The sequence below is a fragment of the Bombina bombina genome, chromosome 4 (assembly GCF_027579735.1).
Source record: "Bombina bombina isolate aBomBom1 chromosome 4, aBomBom1.pri, whole genome shotgun sequence".
Lineage (NCBI taxonomy): Eukaryota > Metazoa > Chordata > Amphibia > Anura > Bombinatoridae > Bombina > Bombina bombina.
This window is the reverse complement of record NC_069502.1, coordinates 782,365,771-782,388,270: the sequence shown is the minus strand read 5'-3', so window position 1 is coordinate 782,388,270 and position 22,500 is coordinate 782,365,771. Positions and strand designations below refer to the sequence as shown.

Sequence of the window (22,500 nt, the reverse complement as noted above, 5' to 3'; positions counted from 1 at the left end):
AACTCTTTTCCAGATTCACCTTCCACCCGTGAGTCCTCAGGAAGGATAGAACAATGAAGGTATGAGACTTTGCTAGCTGATAAGACGACGCCTGGATCAGAATATCGTCCAGATAAGGCGCCACTGCAATGCCCCACGGTCTTCGAACCGCCAGCAGAGACCCCAGAACCTTTGTGAAAATTCTGGGTGCCGTGGCCAGACCAAAAGGAAGAGCCACGAACTGAAAATGTTTGTCCAGAAAGGCAAACCCCAGGAACTTGTGATGATCTTTGTGGATAGGAACATGAAGATATGCATCCTTTAGATCCACGGCAGTCATAAATTGACCATCCTGGATCAATGGAACGAATTGTTTCCATCTTGAAGGATGGAACTCTGAGAAACTTGTTTAGACTTTTGAGGTCTAAAATAGGTCGGATCGTTCCCTCTTTTTTGGGAACTACAAAGAGATTTGAATAAAACCCCTGTCCCTGTTCCTGTATTGGAACGGGACATATTACTCCCATGGAAGAGAGGTCTCCTACACAACGTAAGAACGCCTCTCTTTTTATCTGGTCTGCAGATAATCGAGAAAGAAGAAACCTCCCTCTGGGAGAAGAGTTTCTGAACTCCAACTGATATCCCTGAGAAACAATTTCCAGTGTCCAGGGATCCTGAACTTCTATTATCCAGGCCTGGACGAAGAGAGAGAGAGTCTGTCCCCCACAAGATCCGGTCCCGGATCAGGGGCCGACCCTTCATGATGACTTTGTAGCAGCAGCAGGCTTTTTGGATTGTTTACCCTTGTTCCAAGACTGGTTGGGTCTCCAAGTGGACTTGGATTGTGAATAATTCCCTTCCTGTTTAGCGGAAATTTCGAAAGGAGCGAAAATTACTCTGTCGCCCTCTCTGGACTTTTTATCCTGAGGGAGGAGATGACCCTTGCCTCCCTTAATGTCAGAAATGATTTCCTTTAAGTCAGGCCCGAACAGGGTCTTCCCCTTGTAAGGAACAGCCAAACGCTTAGACTTGGATGACACATCTGCAGACCAAGACTTCAGCCATAAGGCCCTGCGTGCTAAGATGGCAAAGCCCGAACTCTTAGCCGCCAATTTAGTAATCTGCAGAGAAGCATCCGTAATAAACAGGTTAGCTAATTTAAGAGCTTTAATCCTATCCTGTATCTCTTCCAAAGGAGTCTCAGTCTTAAGAGACTCTTCCAGAGCATCAAACCAATAAGCAGCCGCACTAGTGACTGTGACAATGCAAGCCGCAGGTTGCAACAGGAATCCCTGATGAACGTAAATTTTCTTAAGGAGACCCTCCAATTTCTTATCCATAGGGTCCTTAAACGCACAACTATCCTCAATAGGAATAGTAGTACGCTTGGCCATAGTAGAAACAGCACCCTCAACTTTAGGGACCGTCTGCCAAGAATCTCTAATAGCGTCGGCTATAGGATACATTTTTTTTAAAATTGGAGAAGGAGAGAAGGGAATACCTGGTCTCTCCCATTCCTTTGCAATAATCTCTGAAGTCTTCTTCGGGACTGGAAAGACATCCGAATAAGATGGAACTTCTAAGTATCTGTCCAACTTACTCAATTTCTCTGGAGGGACCACTATTGATTCACAATCATCCAGAGTAACAACACCTCCCTCAGTAATAAGCAGAGGTGCTCAAGCTTAAACCTGAAAGAAACTACATCAGAATCAGTCAGAGGCAAAGCACTACCTGATTCAGACAGTTCACCTTCAGAGAGTACCTCAGTACCCTCCAACACAGAACCCTGGGAGGGTACGTCCGCAATTGCCATCATAGAATCAGAGGCTGAATTTACTACATAGTTGTCCTGTCTTGAACGCTTGCCGTGCGGTATAGGAAAATTAGCTAACGCATCAGAAAGCATAGAGGACATCACTGCAGCTATGTCTTTTAATGTAAAAGCTGCAGAGGCTGGTGAAATACAAGGTCCCGCTTGAGCGGGCATTAAGGGCTGTGACGCTTGGGGAGAAAGCTGCGGCATGCTCTGCATCTCATATGTAGACTCTTGAGAAGCATTTGCCTTAGTCAAAGATTGGTCAAAAACAATTTTGTCTCTAAAATGCAAGGCCCTCTCAATACATGAGGGACAAAAAGGAGCAGGGGGTTCCACAGTGGCATCCAAACACAATGAACATGCTACAGTTTGGATATCATCTGCATCCATCATAATAGAAAGCAAGAAGCAATTTGGTCTGAAAAAAATATAATTTATGCTTACCTGATAAATTCATTTCTCCTGTAGTGTAGTCAGTCCACGGGTCATCCATTACTTATGGGGATTATAACTCCTCCCTAACAGGAAGTGCAAGAGGATCACCCAAGCAGAGCTGCTATATAGCTCCTCCCCTCTACGTCATATCCAGTCATTCGACCGAAACCATACGAGAAAGGAGAAACTATAGGGTGCAGTGGTGACTGGAGTTTAATTAAAATTTAGACCTGCCGTAAAAAACAGGGCGGGCCGTGGACTGACTACACTACAGGAGAAATGAATTTATCAGGTAAGCATAAATTATATTTTCTCCTGTTAAGTGTAGTCAGTCCACGGGTCATCCATTACTTATGGGATACCAATACCAAAGCTAAAAGTACACGGATGACGGGAGGGACAGGCAGGATCTTTACACGGAAGGAACCACTGCCTGTAGAACCTTTCTCCCAAAAACAGCCTCCGAAGAAGCAAAAGTGTCAAATTTGTAAAATTTTGAAAAAGTGTGAAGTGAAGACCAAGTTGCAGCCTTGCAAATCTGTTCAACAGAGGCCTCATTCTTAAAGGCCCAAGTGGAAGCCACAGCTCTAGTAGAATGAGCTGTAATCCTTTCAGGAGGCTGCTGTCCAGCAGTCTCATAGGCTAAACGTATTATGCTACGAAGCCAAAAAGAGAGAGAGGTAGCCGAAGCTTTTTGACCTCTCCTCTGTCCAGAATAAATGACAAACAGGGAAGAAGTTTGACGAAAATCTTTAGTTGCCTGCAAATAAAATTTCAGGGCACGGACAACGTCCAGATTGTGCAAAAGTCGTTCCTTCTTTGAAGAAGGGTTAGGGCACAATGATGGAACAACAATCTCTTGATTGATATTCTTGTTAGTGACTACCTTAGGTAAGAACCCAGGTTTAGTACGCAGAACTACCTTGTCTGAATGAAAAATCAGATAAGGAGAATCACAATGTAAGGCCGATAACTCAGAGACTCTTCGAGCCGAGGAAATAGCCATTAAAAACAGAACTTTCCAAGATAACAGCTTGATATCGATGGAATGAAGGGGTTCAAACGGAACACCTTGCAGAACGTTAAGAACTAAGTTTAAGCTCCACGGCGGAGCAACAGTCTTAAACACAGGCTTAATCCTGGCCAAAGCCTGACAAAAAGCCTGAACGTCTGGAACTTCTGCCAGACGTTTGTGTAAAAGAATAGACAGAGCTGAAATCTGTCCCTTTAACGAACTAGCAGATAAACCCTTTTCTAAACCTTCTTGTAGAAAAGACAATATCCTAAGAATGAGTAACTCTTGGATTCGCACCAATATAAGTATTCACGCCATATTTTATGGTAAATTTTCCTGGTAACAGGTTTCCTAGCCTGTATTAAGGTATCAATCACTGACTCCGAGAATCCACGCTTTGATAGAATCAAGCGTTCAATCTCCATGCAGTCAGCCTCAGAGAAAATAGATTTGGATGTTTGAAAGGACCCTGAATCAGAAGGTCCTGTCTCAGAGGCAGAGACCATGGTGGACAGGACGACATGTCCACTAGATCTGCATACCAGGTCCTGCGTGGCCACGCAGGCGCTATTAGAATCACCGATGCTCTCTCCTGTTTGATCCTGGCAATCAATCGAGGAAGCATCGGGAAGGGTGGAAACACATAAGCCATGTTGAAGACCCAAGGTGCTGTCAGAGCATCTATCAGCACCGCTCCCGGGTCCCTGGACCTGGATCCGTAACAAGGAAGCTTGGCGTTCTGGCGAGACGCCATGAGATCCAGATCTGGTTTGCCCCAATGATGAAGCAGTTGGGCAAACACCTCCGGATGAAGTTCCCACTCCCCCGGATGAAAGGTCTGGCGACTTAGAAAATCCGCCTCCCAGTTCTCCACGCCTGGGATGTGGATCGCTGACAGGTGGCAAGAGTGAGACTCTGCCCAGCGAATTATCTTTGAGACTTCCATCATCGCTAGGGAACTCCTTGTTCCTCCTTGATGGTTGATGTAAGCCACAGTCGTGATGTTGTCCGACTGAAACCTGATGAACCTCAGAGTTGCTAACTGAGGCCAAGCCAGAAGAGCATTGAAAATTGCTCTTAATTCCAGAATGTTTATTGGAAGGAGTCTCTCCTCCTGAGTCCATGATCCCTGAGCCTTCAGGGAATTCCAGACTGCGCCCCAACCTAGAAGGCTGGCGTCTGTTGTTACAATCGTCCAATCTGGCCTGCGGAAGGGCATCCCCTTGGACAGATGTGGCCGAGAAAGCCACCATAGAAGAGAATCTCTGGTCTCTTGATACAGATTTAGCAGAGGGGACAAATCTGAGTAATCCCCATTCCACTGACTTAGCATGCACAATTGCAGCGGTCTGAGATGCAGGCGCGCAAATGGTACTATGTCCATTGCCGCTACCATTAAGCCGATTACCTCCATGCACTGAGCCACTGACGGCTGTTGAATGGAATGAAGGACACGGCAAGCATTTAGAAATTTTGATAACCTGTCCTCCGTCAGGTAAATTTTCATTTCTACAGAATCTATAAGAGTCCCTAGAAAGGGAACTCTTGCGAGTGGCAATAAAGAACTCTTTTCTACGTTCACCTTCCACCCATGCGACCTTAGAAATGCCAGAACTAACTCTGTATGAGACTTGGCAGTTTGGAAACTTGACGCATGTATCAGAATGTCGTCTAGGTACGGAGCTACCGCTATACCTCGCGGTCTTAGTACCGCCAGAAGAGAGCCCAGAACCTTTGTAAAGATTCTTGGAGCCGTAGCTAACCCGAAGGGAAGAGCTACAAACTGGTAATGCCTGTTTAGGAAGGCAAATCTTAGATACCGGTAATGATCCTTGTGAATCGGTATGTGAAGGTAGGCATCCTTTAAATCCACTGTGGTCATGTACTGACCCTCTTGGATCATGGGTAAGATGGTTCGAATAGTTTCCATTTTGAACGATGGAACTCTTAGGAATTTGTTTAGGATCTTTAAGTCCAAGATTGGTCTGAAGGTTCCCTCTTTTTTGGGGACCACAAACAGATTTGAATAGAATCCTTGCCCGTGTTCCGACCGCGGAACTGGGTGGATCACTCCCATTAGTAAGAGGTCTTGTACACATCGTAGAAACGCCTCTTTCTTTATCTGGTTTGCTGATAACCTTGAAAGATGAAATCTCCCTTGTGGAGGAGAAGCTTTGAAATCCAGAAGATATCCCTGAGATATGATTTCCAACGCCCAGGGATCCTGGACATCTCTTGCCCAAGCCTGGGCAAAGAGAGAAAGTCTGCCCCGCACTATATCCGTTTCCGGATCGGGGGCCCTCACTTCATGCTGTCTTAGGGGCAGCAGCAGGTTTTCTGGCCTGCTTGCCCTTGTTCCAGGACTGGTTAGGTTTCCAGCCCTGTCTGAAGCGAGCAACAGTTCCTTCCTGTCTTGGAGCAGAGGAAGTTGATGCTGCTCCAGTCTTGAAATTACGAAAGGCACGGAAATTAGACTGTTTAGCCTTTGGTTTGGCCCTGTCTTGAGGTAGGGCATGGCCCTTACCTCCAGTAATGTCAGCGATAATTTCTTTCAAGCCGGGCCCGAATAATGTCTACCCTTTGAAAGGAATATTAAGCAATTTAGATTTAGAAGTCACATCAGCTGACCAGGATTTAAGCCACAGCGCTCTGCGCGCTTGAATGGCGAATCCGGAGTTCTTAGCCGTAAGTTTGGTTAAGTGTACTACGGCATCAGAAATAAATGAATTAGCTAGCTTAAGGGCTTTAAGCTTGTTTATAATCTCATCCAATGGAGCTGTGCTAAGGGTCTCTTCCAGAGACTCAAACCAGAATGCCGCCGCAGCAGTGACAGGCACGATGCATGCAAGGGGTTGTAATATAAAACCTTGCTGAACAAACATTTTCTTAAGGTAACCCTCTAACTTTTTATCCATTGGATCTGAAAAAGCACAGCTATCCTCCACCGGGATAGTGGTGCGCTTAGCCAAAGTAGAAACTGCTCCCTCCACCTTAGGGACCGTCTGCCATAGGTCCCGTGTGGCGGCGTCTATTGGAAACATCTTTCTAAATATAGGAGGGGGTGAAAAGGGCACACCGGGTCTATCCCACTCCTTGTTAACAATTTCTGTAAGCCTTTTAGGTATAGGAAAAACGTCAGTACACGTCGGTACCGCAAAATATTTATCCAGCCTACATACTTTCTCTGAAATTGCAACCGTGTTACAATCATTCAGAGCCGCTAATACCTCCCCTAGTAATACACGGAGGTTCTCAATCTTAAATTTAAAATTTGAAATCTCTGAATCCAGTTTACTTGGATCAGATCCGTCACCCACAGAATGAAGCTCTCCGTCCTCATGTTCTGCAAATTGTGACGCAGTATCAGACATGGCTCTACTATTATCAGCGCACTCTGTTCTTACCCCAGAGTGATCGCGTTTACCTCTTAATTCTGGCAATTTAGATAGTACTTCAGTCATAACATTAGCCATGTCTTGCAAAGTGATTTGTAAGGGCCGCCCTGATGTACTTGGCGCCACAATATCACGCACCTCCTGAGCGGGAGGCGAAGGTACTGACACGTGAGGAGAGTTAGTCGGCATAACTTCCCCCTCGTTGTCTGGTGATATTTTCTTAACATATAAAGTTTTACTTTTATTCAAAGTAGCATCTATACATTGAGTGCACAAATTTCTATTGGGCTCCACATTGGCCTTTAAACATAGTGAACAAACAGATTCATCTGTGTCAGACATGTTTAAACAGACTAGCAATAAAACTAGCAAGCTTGGAAAAAAACTTTTAAATAAATTTACAAGCTATATAAAAAACGCTACTGCGCCTTTAAGAAAACATAAAAATGTGACATTTGAATTAACAATGAACCAAATATGTTAAAACAACCAATTTTTGACAGAAAAAGTATAAAGTTAGCAGAGGATTGCACCCACCAGCAAAAGGATGATTAACCCCTTAATACCCAAAACGGATAACAGTTGAAATAATAAACGTTTTTTATCACAGTCAAACACACTGTCACAGGTCTGCTGTGACTGATTACCTCCCTCAAAACTAGTTTTGGAGACCCCTGGGCTCTGTAGAGACGTCCTGGATCATGGAGGAAGAAATAGGAAGACTGACTAAATTTTTACTGCGCAATAAAGCGCTAAAATAGGCCCCTCCCACTCATATTACAATAGTGGGGAAGCTCAGTAAACTGTTTTAATGCAGAAAAAACGACAGCCATGTGGTAAAAATCATGTCCATAAAGTTTTATCACCAAGTACCTCAGAAAAAACGATTAACATGCCAGTAAACGTTTTAAAATTGAAAGTTATGAAGTGTTATTAATAAACCTGCTGCTAGTCGCTTTCACTGCAGTGTAGGTTCAAATATTACTTTAATATTGACAGTATTTTCTTAGTGAAATTCCATTCCCCAGAAATACCTCAGAGTATACATACATACATATCAGCCTGATACCAGTCGCTACTACTGCATTTAAGGCTGCACTTACATTACATCGGTATTAGCAGTATTTTCTCAGTCAATTCCATTCCTTAGAAAATAATCTACTGCACATACCTCCTTGCAGGTGGGCCCTGCATGCTATCCCCTGTTCTGAAGTTACCTCACTCCTCAGAATGGCCGAGAACAGCAAATGGATCTTAGTTACGACCGCTAAGATCATAGAAAAACTCAAGCAGATTCTTCTTCTAATGCTGCTTGAGAACAAACAACACACTCCGGTGCCGTTTAAAATAAACTTTTGATTGAAGAATAAAAACTAAGTTTAACACACCACAGTCCTCTCACACGTCCTATCTTTTAGTTAGGTGGAAGAGAATGACTGGATATGACGTAGAGGGGAGGAGCTATATAGCAGCTCTGCTTGGGTGATCCTCTTGCACTTCCTGTTAGGGAGGAGTTATAATCCCCATAAGTAATGGATGACCCGTGGACTGACTACACTTAACAGGAGAAAATAGGTACTTAATTTATAGCAGCACAGATTATTTTAAACCTGGGCAGATACTGTATCTTTAAAATATAAACCGGTATTAACAATGTCAGAGCCTGAAAGAGTTAACAATCTAAGCACTCTGTATAGACTTTAATTCAGCACCTCGCCTCAACAGCTCTGCTGAGGCGCCTACCTGCCCCCACGGTCTTCCGACCACACTTGACAAATGAACCGGATGAATGAAACAAAACGCCTAAGACCGCTCGTTTTCACTGATAACCATGCGGTTGTGGCGTGTACTTAGTCTGATCCAGCAGCCGGGACTTGCATAATGACAGTCTGTGCAGCTAAACAGCGCGCCAAAGCAAGTCCCGCCCATCGTGGGCGTCGCATCGGCCATAACTCTGCGCGGCAAGAACTTCCGTATTCGAAGAAGTTCTCCGCATGGCAATGAAAAGCCGCTTCTCTAACTTCTAAGAAGTTCTCTGCTACAATCTCAAAAGACTAGATCAAATATACAGCCGTAAACCGGAGTCCTATTGCAAGACTCCGGTAACGCAAACACTCCCAGCGTCCAAACATATAGGCAGCAGTGACCTATACAAGCCCCATTTGTAGGATCACAATAGGTCAAATAAACCTTAACACCATAATGTAACCCCCTTGTGTCGGTTGACCTTCCATGACAACTCACACACACCGTTACAGAAACAGCCCTACTTTGTTCCCAAGGGCTCTTGTTCCAACAGCTCATAAGTACAGAGTCCATTCTGAGTTAGCCAGTGTCCCAGAAAATAAAAGACTGCGCATACCTCTGTGCTGATCAACAGCATGAGAAGTCCCACAGGATCAAGAGGTCTTCTCCCTCCAGCAGCTCTGTGGACACAGAAGGGCCTTAGTTAATATCTGCTAAGACCATCAGTATACAAAGGGCAGCACTAGTATGGGAGGCACAGTGAGGGTAAAACCCCACCAGTTCCCATTGCTTTAAAGCCACCTATAGCTCTTCTCTAGAGGCTGACAAGGAATACGGCTACACCCTATAGTAAAATAGCACACTTTGGTACCATTTTAAAAATAATAAACTCTTGATTGAAGAATCTAAACTAACACCTCACTTTACCTCTTCCTATCACTAACACAGGCAAAGAGAATGACTGGAGTGGGAGGGAAGGGAGGAGATATATATATATATATACAGCTCTGCTGTGGTGCGCTTTGCCTCCTCCTGCTGACCAGGAGGCGATATCCCACAAGTAATGATGAAATCCGTGGACTCATCGTATCTTGTAAAAGAAAAGAACAAACAGACTAGAAGTCTGTCCTAAATCCTTAGTAGCATCAACATAATATTCCAATGACATCCAAAGAATGCAAGAATTTTTTTTTTTTTTATCAGAAGAGATAGCCAAAAGAAAAAGCACTTTCCAAGAAAGTAGTTTAATGTCCAATGTATGCACAGGCTCAAAAGGAGGAGCCTGCAAACGTATAATGCCAGGTTAAGACTCCAAAGAGGAAAAATAGGCCTAATAACAGGTTTAATCCAGAATAAAGCCTGAACAAGCTATGAACATCAGGAAGATTAGCAATTTTCCAATGAAACAATACAGAAAGGGCAGAGATGTGGCCTTTCAGAGAACTGGCAAATAAACTGCTATCTAAACTATTCTGTAGAAAAAGAAGAATCCTAGGAATTCTAAAAGAATGTATGTTTTCCAAACTTAGTGATAGATCTTTCTAGAAACAGGCTTGTGGGCCTGAATCATAGAATTAATCACAGAGTTAGGGAATCACCTATGAGAACAAAGCTTTCGATTTCCATGCCAAGATTTGGATGGAAAAAACACAATTTATGCTTACCTGATAAATTTATTTCTCTTGTGGTGTATCCAGTCCACGGATCATCCATTACTTGTGGGATATTCTCCTTCCCAACAGGAAGTTGCAAGAGGACACCCACAGCAGAGTTGCTATATAGCTCCTCCCCTAACTGCCATATCCAGTCATTCGACCGAAACAAGCCGAGAAAGGAGAAACTATAGGGTGCAGTGGTGACTTTAGTTTAATCTAAAATGTTGACCTGCCTTAAAATGACAGGGCGGGCCGTGGACTGGATACACCACAAGAGAAATAAATTTATCAGGTAAGCATAAATTGTGTTTTCTCTTGTAAGGTGTATCCAGTCCACGGATCATCCATTACTTGTGGGATACCAATACCAAAGCTAAAGTACACGGATGAAGGGAGGGACAAGGCAGGTACTTAAACGGAAGGTACCACTGCCTGTAAAACCTTTCTCCCAAAAATAGCCTCCGAAGAAGCAAAAGTATCAAATTTGTAGAATTTGGAAAAAGTATGAAGTGAAGACCAAATCGCCGCCTTGCAAATCTGTTCAACAGAAGCCTCATTTTTAAAGGCCCAAGTGGAAGCCACAGCTCTAGTAGAATGAGCTGTAATCCTTTCAGGAGGCTGCTGTCCAGCAGTCTCATAGGCTAAGCGGATTATGCTTCTTAGCCAAAAGGAAAGAGAGGTTGCCGAAGCCTTTTGACCTCTCCTCTGTCCAGAGTAAACCACAAACAAAGTAGATGTTTGACGAAAATCTTTAGTAGTTTGTAAGTAAAACTTTAAAGCACGAACCACGTCCAGATTATGTAAAAGACGTTCCTTCTTTGAAGAAGGATTAGGACACAATGATGGAACAACCATCTCTTGATTGATATTCTTAGTAGATACCACCTTAGGCAAAAACCCAGGTTTTGTACGCAGAACTACCTTATCTGTATGGAAGATCAGATAAGGAGAATCACATTGTAAAGCAGATAACTCGGAGACTCTAGGAGCCGAGGAAATAGCCATCAAAAAAAGAACTTTCCAAGAAAAAAAAGTTTGCTATCTATGGAATGAAGAGGTTCAAACGGAACCCCTTGAAGAACTTTAAGAACCAAATTTAAGCTCCATGGGGGAGCAACAGGTTTAAACACAGGCTTGATTCTAACCAACGCCTGACCAAACACCTGAACGTCTGGAACACCCGCCAGATAATATCCTGGGAATCCTAACCTTACTCCATGAGTAACTTTTGGATTCACACCAATAAAGATATTTACGCCATATCTTATGGTAGATTTTCCTGGTGACAGGCTTTCGTGCCTGTATTAAGGTATCAATGACTGACTCGGAGAAGCCACGCTTTGATAAAATCAAGCGTTCAATCTCCAGGCAGTCAGTCTCAGAGAAATTAGATTTGGATGATTGAAAGGACCTTGTAGTAAAAGGTCTCGTCTCAAAGGCAGAGTCCAAGGTGGAAAGGATGACATGTCCACTAGGTCTGCATACCAGGTCCTGCATGGCCACGCAGGTGCTATCAAGATCACCAATGCTCTCTCCTGCTTGATTTTGGCAATCAGTCGAGGGAGCAGAAGAAACGGTGGAAACACGTAAGCCAGGTTGAAAGACCAAGGCGCTGCTAGAGCATCTATCAGCGTCGCTTCCGGGCCCCTGGACCTGGATCCGTAATAAGGAAGCTTGGCGTTCTGGCGAGACGCCATGAGATCCAGTTCTGGTTTACCCCAACGATGAATCAATTGAATCAATTGAGCAAACACCTCCGGATGGAGTTCCCACTCCCCTGGATGAAAAATCCGCCTCCCAGTTCTCTACACCTGGGATATGGATCGCTGATAGGTGGCAAGAGTGTCTCTCTGCCCAGCGAATTATTTTGGAGACTTCTAACATCGCTAGGGAACTCCTTGTTCCCCCTTGATGGCTGATGTAAGCCACAGTCGTGATGTTGTCCGACTGAAATCTGATGAACCTCAGGGTTGTTAACTGAGGCCAAGCTTGAAGAGCATTGAATATTGCCCTCAATTCCAGAATATTTGTTGGGAGGAGTTTCTCCTCCTGAGTCCACGATCCCTGAGCCTTCAGGGAGTTCCAGACTGCACCCCAACCTAGAAGGCTGGCATCTGTCGTTACAATTGTCCAATCTGGCCTGCGAAAGGTCATACCTTTGGACAGATGGACCCGAGATAGCCACCAGAGGAGAGAATCTCTGGTCTCTTGATCCAGATTTAGTAGAGGGGACAAATCTGTGTAATCCCCATTCCACTGACTGAGCATGCATAGTTCAGCGGTCTGAGATGTAGGCACGCAAACGGTACTATGTCCATTGCCGCTACCATTAAGCCGATTACTTCCATGCACTGAGCCACCGAAGGGCGCGGAATAGAATGGAGAACACGGCAAGAATTTAGAAGTTTTGATAACCTGGACTCCGTCAGGTAAATTTTCATTTCTACAGAATCTATCTATTTCTACAGAATCTACCTAGGAAGGAGACTCTTGTGAGTGGGGACAGAGAACTCTTTTCCTCGTTCACTTTCCACCCATGTGACCTCAGAAATGCCAGAACTATGTCCGTATGGGAGTTGGCAATTTGGAAGTTTGACGCCTGTATCAGGATGTCGTCTAGATAAGGGGCCACTGCTATGCCCCGCGGCCTTAGGACCGCCAGAAGCGCCCCCAGAACCTTTGTAAAAATTCTTGGGGCTGTAGCTAACCCAAAGGGAAGAGCCACAAACTGGTAATACCTGTCCAGAAAGGCAAACCTTAGGAACCGATGATAATCTTTGTGAATCGGAATGTGAAGGTAAGCATCCTTTAAATCCACGGTAGTCATATAATGACCCTCCTGGATCATAGGTAGGATGGTCCGAATAGTTTCCATTTTGAATGATGGAACTCTGAGGAATTTGTTTAGGATCTTTAGATCCAAGATTGGTCTGAAGGTTCCCTCTTTTTTGGGAACCACAAACAGATTTGAGTAAAATCCCTGTCCCTGTTCCTCCTTTGGAACTGGATGAATCACTCCCATAACTAGAAGGTCTTGCACACAGTGTAAGAATGCCTCTTTCTTTATCTGGTTCACAGATAATTGTGAAAGGTGAAATCTCCCTTGTGGAGGGGAAGCCTTGAAGTCCAGAAGATACCCCTGAGATATAATCTCCAATGCCCAGGGATCCTGAACATCTCTTGCCCACGCCTGGGTGAAGAGAGAAAGTCTGCCCCCTACTAGATCCGTTACCGGATAGGGGGCCGTTCCTTCATGCTGTCTTAGAGGCAGGCGCAGGCTTTTTGGCCTGCTTGCCTTTGTTCCAGGACTGGTTAGGTTTCCAGGCCGTCTTGGACTGAGCAAAAGTTCCCTCTTGTTTTGTAGCCGAGGAAGTTGATGCTGCACTTGCCTTGAAGTTTCGAAAGGCACGAAAATTAGACTGTTTGGCCCTTGATTTGGACCTGTCCTGAGGAAGGGCATGACCTTTACCTCCAGTAATGTCAGCAATAATTTCCTTCAAACCAGGCCCGAATAGGGTCTGTCCCTTGAAGGGAATGTTAAGTAGTTTAGACTTTGAAGTCACGTCAGCTGACCAAGATTTAAGCCATAGCGCCCTGCGCGCCTGGATGGCAAATCCTGAATTCTTAGCCGTTAGTTTAGTCAAATGAACAATGGCATCAGAAACAAAAGAATTAGCTAGCTTAAGTGCTCTAAGCTTGTTAAGTATGTCATCCAATGGAGTCGTTGCCTGTAAAGCCTCTTCCAGAGACTCAAACCAGAACGCCGCAGCAGCAGTGACAGGAGCAATGCATGCAAGGGGCTGCAGGATAAAACCTTGTTGAATAAACATTTTCTTAAGGTAACCTAATTTTTTATCCATTGGATCTGAAAAAGAACAACTGTCCTCGACAGGGATAGTAGTACGCTTTGCTAAAGTAGAAACTGCTCCCTCCACCTTAGGGACCGTCTGCCATAAGTCCCGTGTGGTAGCGTCTATGGGAAACATTTTTCTAAAAATAGGAGGCGGGGAAAACGGCACACTGGGTCTATCCCACTCTTTATTAATAATTTCTGTAAACCTTTTAGGTATTGGAAAAACCTCAGTACACACCGGCACTGCAAAGTATTTATCCAGTCTACACAATTTCTCTGGCACTGCAATTGTGTCACAGTCATTAAGAGCAGCTAAAACCTCCCTAAGCAGTACACGGAGGTTCTCAAGCTTAAATTTAAAAGTAGAAATATCAGAATCAGGTTTCCCCGAGTCAGAGATATCACCCACAGACTGAAGCTCTCCTTCCTCAGCTTCTGCATATTGTGAGGCAGTATCAGACATGGACCTTAAAGCGTCTGTATGCTCTGTATTACGCCTAACACCAGAGCTATCTCGCTTTCCTTTAAATTCAGGCAGCCTGGCTAATACCGCTGAGAGTGTATTATCCATGACTGCCACCATGTCTTGTAAAGTAATCGCTATGGGCGTCCTTGATGTACTTGGCGCCATTTGAGCGTGAGTCCCTGACACGTGGGGAGAGTTAGTCGGCATAACTTCCCCCTCGTCAGAAACCTCTGGTGATAAATTTTTTGAAGACAAAAGCTGATCTTTATTGTTTAAAGTGAAATCAATACATTTAGTACACATTCTCATATGGGGTTCCACCATGGCTTTTAAACATAATGAACAAGGAGTTTCCTCTATGTCAGACATGTTTGTACAGACTAGCAATGAGACTAGCAAGCTTGGAAAACACTTTAAATCAAGTTAACAAGCAAAAATAAAAAACGGTACTGTGCCTTTTTTTGCTAAAATATGAAAAACAGTGAAAAAAGGCAGTAAATCAAACAAAATGTTTACAGTGTATGTAATAGGTTAGCATTGCACCCACTTGCAAATGGATGATTAACCCCTTAATGCAAAAAACGGATAAAAAAACGAAATAAACGTTTTTTTAAACAGTCACAACAACTGCCACAGCTCTACTGTGGCCCTTACCTTCCTCAATAAACGACTTTTGAAGCCTTTAGAGCCCTTCAGAGATGTCCTATAGCATGCAGGGGACTGCTGAGGGAAGCTGAATGTCTCTGTCTGTAATTTTAACTGCGCAAAAAAGCGCTAAAATAGGCCCCTCCCACTCATACTACAACAGTGAAAAGCCTCAGGAAACTGTTTCTAGGCAAAAATCAAGCCAGCCATGTGGAAAAAACTAGGCCCCAATAAAGTTTTATCACCAAAGCATATGTAAAAACGATTAAACATGCCAGCAAACGTTTTATATTGCCATTTTATAAGAGTATATATCTCTGATAGTAAGCCTGATACAAGTCGCTATTAAATCACTGTATTTAGGCTTAACTTACATTAATCCGGTATCAGCAGCATTTTCTAGTACCTAGAAAAACTTAAAACTGCACATACCTTATAGCAGGATAACCTGCACGCCATTCTCCCTCTGAAGTTACCTCACTCCTCAGACATATATGAGAACAGCAGTGGATCTTAGTTACAAGCTGCTAAGATCATAGAAAACGCAGGCAGATTCTTCTTCTAAATACTGCCTGAGATAAAATAGTACAACTCCGGTACTATTTGAAAATAACAAACTTTTGATTGAAGAAAAAACTAACTATATTTTACCACTCTCCTCTTACTACCTCCATCTTTGTTGAGAGTTGCAAGAGAATGACTGGATATGGCAGTTAGGGGAGGAGCTATATAGCAGCTCTGCTGTGGGTGTCCTCTTGCAGTTGCAAGAAGTTTCCTGTTGGGAAGGAGAATATCCCACAAGTAATGGGTGATCCGTGGACTGGATACACCTTACAAGAGAAAAAGGGGCCTTGAGACAGACGTTCTGGCCTTAGAGGAAGAGGCCATGGCAGGCAACTGGACATTCGGACCAGATCCGTACACCAAATTGTGAGGCCACGCTGGGGCTATCAGGATTACAAATGACTGTTCCATTTGTATCTAAGAAATCACTCTGGGAAGCAGGACCAGAGGGGGAAATATATAAGCAGATCGGTTAGACCAGTGAACTGCTAGAGTATTCAACACCTCTGTCTGAGGATCCCTGGATCTCACAAGATACCTGGGAATTTTGTTGTTCAAACAAGAGGCCATCAGATCTATTTATGGTAGGCCCCATAGGCTCCCAGTCATCTACACCTGGGATGTAAATTGCAGAGATGAGACAGGAATTAGTTTCTGCCCAAGAAAGGAATCGAGAGAACTCTGTCATGGCTAGGGAACTTAAGAGTTCCCCCTTGATGATTGACATAAGCTTTGTAATATTGTCAGTCTGAAAACGGAGATAAGGCTCCCTTTTCAATAGAGGCTAAACCTGAAGGTCCCTGAAGAGAGCACAGAGTTCCAAAATATTGATTGGTAACCTCGCCTCCCGAGGATTCCAAACCTCTTGTGCTGTCAAGAGACCCCCAGACAGCTCCCCAACCTGAAAGACTTGCATCTGTGGTGATCACAGACCAGGTAGGACAAGCAAAAAAAGTCCCCTGAATTAAAGACTGGTGATTTAGCTACCAAGTCAGAGAAAGGTACATGTTGGAATCTAAAAATATCTGTTGGGATATTTGAGTAGAATACTTGCATCATTGGCGCAGCATATAAAGCTGAAGAGGTCTCATATGAAATCAAGCAAATGGAATTGCAATCATGAGATGTCATTATCTTTACAAAAGAAATAGACCCTTTAAACAGAATGACAGTATATAAGAACTGTTAGGAATGGTTTGTTAGCTAGTACTTTAAGAATTAAATAGGGCAATGTAGTTCTGTAAAGAATATCTAGTTTTGCTTTGATAGTACTTAGCAAAGAAGTATTTGTACCTATTCTGTGATGCAGGTCTGTGAAAAGTTCAGTGAAGCTGAATCTGTTGGGAGAGAGGAGCTGCTTTGCTGCAAACACACTGTGAGATGGGTATGTCAAGGTATAACTATACAGCAGTTGGAAGCAGCGTCTCTGCAATGACAGCTTTTAATCCATGGATGCAATTCACAGAAGTCCAGCATCAGAAAGTAATACAGCAAAATCAGAGAGGAGTTATGCTGAATAAATCCAAAAGTGAAGGTTGCTCAAAACAGCAAAGAAATATTTAATAAAAGTAGTTTTCCACAGCAGCTTGAGGATTGCTGGTTACTTGATAAGTAAGCAGATAAACAATTTGATCAAGGCTGCACCTGAGTTAAGTATAGAGGATGTTTTATAGGCTGATGAGAGCATGTGATAGGAATAAGAACTGTGAGCAATTAAAAACTCTTAAAGGAGAAGTCCCAAAATATGGCATGAGACCTAGTACTTCCATACAGAGCCACTGAAGGGAAGCAGAGAGACTGAAGGTTCAGACAAGCTGAAATCAATTTTATTTGTGTATTTTCTGTCAAGGGAAGAGTCATGCACACTGAATATATCTGGAAACCTAAAAAGGTGACCTTGTCTGAGGAATCAAGAAACGATTTGGTAAATTGATCCTTCAACTATGTCTTGAAGAATCAACAATAGTAGTTTGGTGTGAGATTCTGCTAAATGAAAAGTTTGAGCTAGTACCAAGATATTGTCCAAGTAAGGAAATACCACAATACCCTGAACTCTGATTACAGATAAAAGGGTACTGAGAACCTTGGTAAATATTCTTGGAGCTGTAGCTAGACCAAACAGAAGAGCAACAAACTGATAATGATCTTCCAGAGAAAAAGAGAACCTCAGAAATTGATAAAGTTCTGGGTGGATTGGGATGTGAAGTTAAACATTCTGTAAGGGTGGACATAAAGTGACCTTTTTGAATAAAAGGCAGAATAGTCCTTATAGTTTCCATTTCAAAGTTAGAATTCTAACAAATATGTTAAGAGTTTTCAGATCCAGAATCGGTCTGAAGGAATTTTCCCTTTTCCAGAACATCTAAAATATTATGAAAATAGAAACCCATCCCTTGTTCCTGTAGAGGTACTTGTTTTTAAACCAGAAACTGATTCTGAGGATTTTGGAAAGATTCTAACCATAAAAGATTGAAAACGTTTTAGTCTGTCCCCAATCAGAAGTACTGGATTGGGGGCCTCACCTTCATGCAGCCTTAGGGGCTGGATTAGGCTTCTTATATAGTCTGAATTTAGAAAAAGGTCTCCAGGTCGAGCCTTGAGATTCAAATAGATGTTTTCTTTGAAAAGAAAAAGATAGTAATATGATCTTAGATACCATATCAGCATACCACGATTAAAGTCATAAAGATTTTCTAGCAAAATAGCTAAAGACAAGTTGTAATGTTGATTTTAATGATAAACAAAAAAAGACTGCATTGCAAATAAAATTATTTGCATGTAGAAGTAAATACAGAATGTTGGAACATTCAAGGTCAGGAGATAACTGCTGAGCAAGACTAGATAACCAAAAAGTAGAGGCAGCAGCTACGACAGCAATAGACAAGGCAGGTATAAGAACATAGCCAGAATATAAAATATGCCTTTTTTTTTTTAGAAAGTATTCAAGATTTCTATCTAAAGGATCTGTAAAAAGAAATGGTGCCTTCCAAAGGAATAGTAGTACGTTTACCTGGAGATGAAATGGGCCCAACCACCTTGGGAACCATTTCCCATATATCTAAATTAGCTTTTTAAAACCCTGAAGAAAGATTAAAAAGAGGTACCAGGCTTAGACCATTCTTTAGCAATCATATCAGAAAAAAAACGTCAGGTACAGGGAAAATCTCAGATTGAGAAGAGTTGTATACACTGAATTTAATTATTACAGGGTTTATCATCAGAAGGTTTAGCTTCTTCAATACCTAAAGTGAAGAAAGGTGTTCAGCTGGCTCAGTTTGTAAGATTACTTCAGGGACAGGATGAGGCTGCTCCATTATGATATAGAAACATAATAAATAAAAAAATTACAATAATGAACTATAATAATCCCCATAAATGGCAAACTTTTAGAGAAAATGAGAAAAAATGCCTTTAATAAAAGTTGCTAATATATTCAAACAGAAAAACAATCTAAAGATATAAAGATCGTTTTTACAATATAACAGTTTTGCATAAAAAAACCCTAAGTATAGCCTTCGAGATGCAGTTGAGGCTAAAACGGCGCATGTACAATGACGTCACCTACCTAGTCATAAAAAATAGCCAACACGGCGAGCAAACTTAAATAAATAAAGCTAGGAGTGTCCAATTAATACATTTATGCTTAACTTAGAAACTCGTCCACTAAAGCAGACAGACAAACCAGTACTGAAACATATAACCAGAGGAATAGGAGTATAATGTCGATCTGTAAAGGGAGGCAGTAGATTAATCCCTGCAACCGAATTTACAGAGATCCCATGAAAAGATTTCCCATGAGGCGAAAACATGGTGACATAAGGAAGTACTCCCTTCCAAGCACTGTACTCTGGGGGGGTACCAGGCTTCAATTTGCTCTGAAGCGCTGTTCACAAAATCAAACACATCATAATGCTTCAACCACCTCCTAAGGAGGGAAAGTTTTAAACTGAGGTATGTGTGAGGTGGGCGGGGTATTTATAGGCTTTTTAAGTTTGGGAAATTTTGCCTCCTCCTGGTAGGAATGTATATACCATACGTAACAGCTCGTGGACTCTCGCCCACCTATGTGAAAAAAACAAACCATTGTGGTCCTTGTTCATGCAAATAAAAAGAATGCATGAACGTGCAAAATACTGTAACTTTAAATCATGTTACCTTTTTAACGGTTTATACTAAATACTTGTCACAACTTTTGGGTGTACCAGATGTCCCTATAGGTTAAACTCAAACTAGTATTGGTCTTATTTTTAAATCTCTCTCCATATAGTATATATGTACATGTGTGTGTGTGTGTATGTATGTGTGTGTGTATATGTGTGTGTATATGTATATGTGTGTGTGTGTGTGTGTGTGTGTGTGTGTGTGTGTGTGTGTGTGTATGTATGTATGTATGTATGTATGTGTGTGTGTGTGTGTAGATATATATGTGTATATATTTTTAAATCTCTCTCCATATAGTATATATGTACGTGTGTATGTGTGTGTGTTTATGTGTGTGTGTGTGTGTGTGTGTGTGTGTGTGTGTGTCTGTGTGTATGTGTGTGTGTGTGTGTGTGTGTATATATAAGCTATTTTTAACTCTGGCTTCTGTGGATGCATTTGCTGTGTGGGTTGGTTGGAGGTAGAGTTGTCCACTTCAGAATAACCTTCAAACCAAAGATATTGAAGTAATAACATAATAACATCTGTTTTGCATTCCACAATCATTTGCAACAATCGTTTAGTAATAATACTTACTTTCCAAAAGGTACATTTCGAGCTGAAGGTACTGCTGCATAATAGAAATTCTTGTATTCATCCATCCAAACTTCAGCAGCCCGGCGAGTATTTCTAAATCAAAAGAAATTAGGAAAACAATGTGTTACAAGGAATAGATAGGTAATTTTAACAAAATAATGATTAAAGATTTAAATACTTAAACCTAAAAATTTGTATTTCTTTTTTGTTTACTAACCGTTAAATCCCTTTCTTCACATTCACAGTGACATTCACGACAGCTAAGAGATGATTTTCGAAAACATTTTCTTAATATTAAGACACTATAAGAGCAGTACACATACATTGCAGTAAAAGCAGCACATTTAAAAGGGACAGTACACTGTAAAATTGGAAAACTAAAGCTTAATACATAGAGAGAACAATGGAAAATTATAATTTTATTACTTAACTATCCTGCACCCCACTGTGAGTTTAATTTCTTCTGGCTGGATGTGCTTACTTAGGCTATTCAATAGCTGAGACTCCAGTATCAAAACTTTCAATATAGGTTGGAAAACCACAAGCTTAAAGGGACAGTCAACACCTATGAAAAACTTTATCCCATACTTTAAAACAAAAAAAAAATGAGCCTGCACCGCATCCCATCTTCAATAACACTAACGTTAGGTGGCTAATCTTCAATGAACATTTAGTTAACAGCGGTAGATATGGCCGCCCAAAATCCTCCCCCTGTTACGAAGGAGGCTTCTTCTCTAAGTCTTCATACAATGAGAATCAAATCCTCGGCTAGATTCTTTAGCCGCGTTCACGGAGACACTGTTCTATTTCTAATAGCGAGCGTACTACAATTATATAGCGCATGCGCATTAGAAATAGAACAGTGTCCCTGGGAACGAGTATTTATTTAAAACAAGAAGGGTACGGAGGAGGAGGGGGAGGAGTTTGGCGGCCATATCTGCCGTTGTTAACTAAATGTTCATTGAAGATTAGCCACCTAACGTTAGTATTATTGAAGATGGGATGCGGTGCAGGCTCATTTTTTTGTTGTTGATCTAAGGTATGGGATAAAGTTTTCATGGGTGTTGACTGTCCCTTTAAAGGGACACTGAACCCAATTTTTGTGTGTGTGTGTGATTCAGATAGAGCAGGCAATTTTAAGCAACTTTCTAATTTACTCCTGTTATCAATTTTTTTTCGTTCTCTTGCTATCTTTATTTGAAAAAGAAGGCATCTAAGCTAATTTTTCGTTGAGAACCCTGGACAGATCTTGTTTATTGTTGGATGAATTTATCCACCAATCAGCACGATCAACCCAGGTTGTTCACCAAAAATGGGCCGGCATCTAAACTTACATTCTTGCTTTTCAAATAAAGATACCAAGAGAATGAAGAAAATTTGATAACAGGAGTAAATAAGAAAGTTGCTTAAAATGGCATGCTCTATCTCAATCATGAAAGAAAAAATGTGGGTTCAGTGTCCCTTTAATCAGCTATGTCAAAGGCCAAAATAGGGACAAAGGAGCTACTTGTAAACAATTTAATACACTCCAGCAGGTAAAATAGATCATTGGGAACAATTTAAATGGGAGAAAATTTTGGGGTGAACTGGAATGTGTAGTTTTTAAAGAGATTTTTGTTGCACACCAAAGTTGTATATTGCCAAACATCACATTATATATGTTGGTGTAAGATGAATATTAACAGATTATTTTTATATATATAAACAAAGTTAAGGAGAGAGAACAAATACCATGAGAAGTGCTTGTCAAAGAAGGACAAGGGCTGCAATAAACTGCGCTTTATTACAAAAACAAGTAAAGTTGATTGGACGCAAGTGGGAAATCAAGCCCCCCACCTACAAAATTACAAAACAGACACATACACAAAATATAAAAGACCCGCACAAACTGAATGGATACGCTGAAATCTCTAGCTACAAAATACCATTGCTAGACATACAATATAAAAGCTCAAAAAACATAATTTATGCTTACCTGATAAATTCCTTTCTTCTGTAGTGTGATCAGTCCACGGGTCATCATTACTTCTGGGATATTACTCCTCCCCAACAGGAAGTGCAAGAGGATTCACCCAGCAGAGCTGCATATAGCTCCTCCCCTCTACGTCACTCCCAGTCATTCGACCAAGGACCAACGAGAAAGGAAAAGCCAAGGGTGAAGTGGTGACTGGAGTATAAATTAAAAAATATT

The 22,500-nt window shown here is 42.0% G+C and overlaps 1 protein-coding gene across 1 annotated transcript in view; it reads right to left on the bottom strand.

The window, feature by feature from the left end:
- GALNT2 (polypeptide N-acetylgalactosaminyltransferase 2) overlaps positions 1-22,500 on the bottom strand; it is a gene marked incomplete in the record, with an annotated part of 519,141 nt that overhangs the window by 158,089 nt on the left and 338,552 nt on the right. Inside the window, 1 exon segment of the mRNA XM_053711154.1 lies at positions 20,310-20,402. Within this exon segment, the coding sequence (XP_053567129.1) occupies positions 20,310-20,402 (93 nt within the window).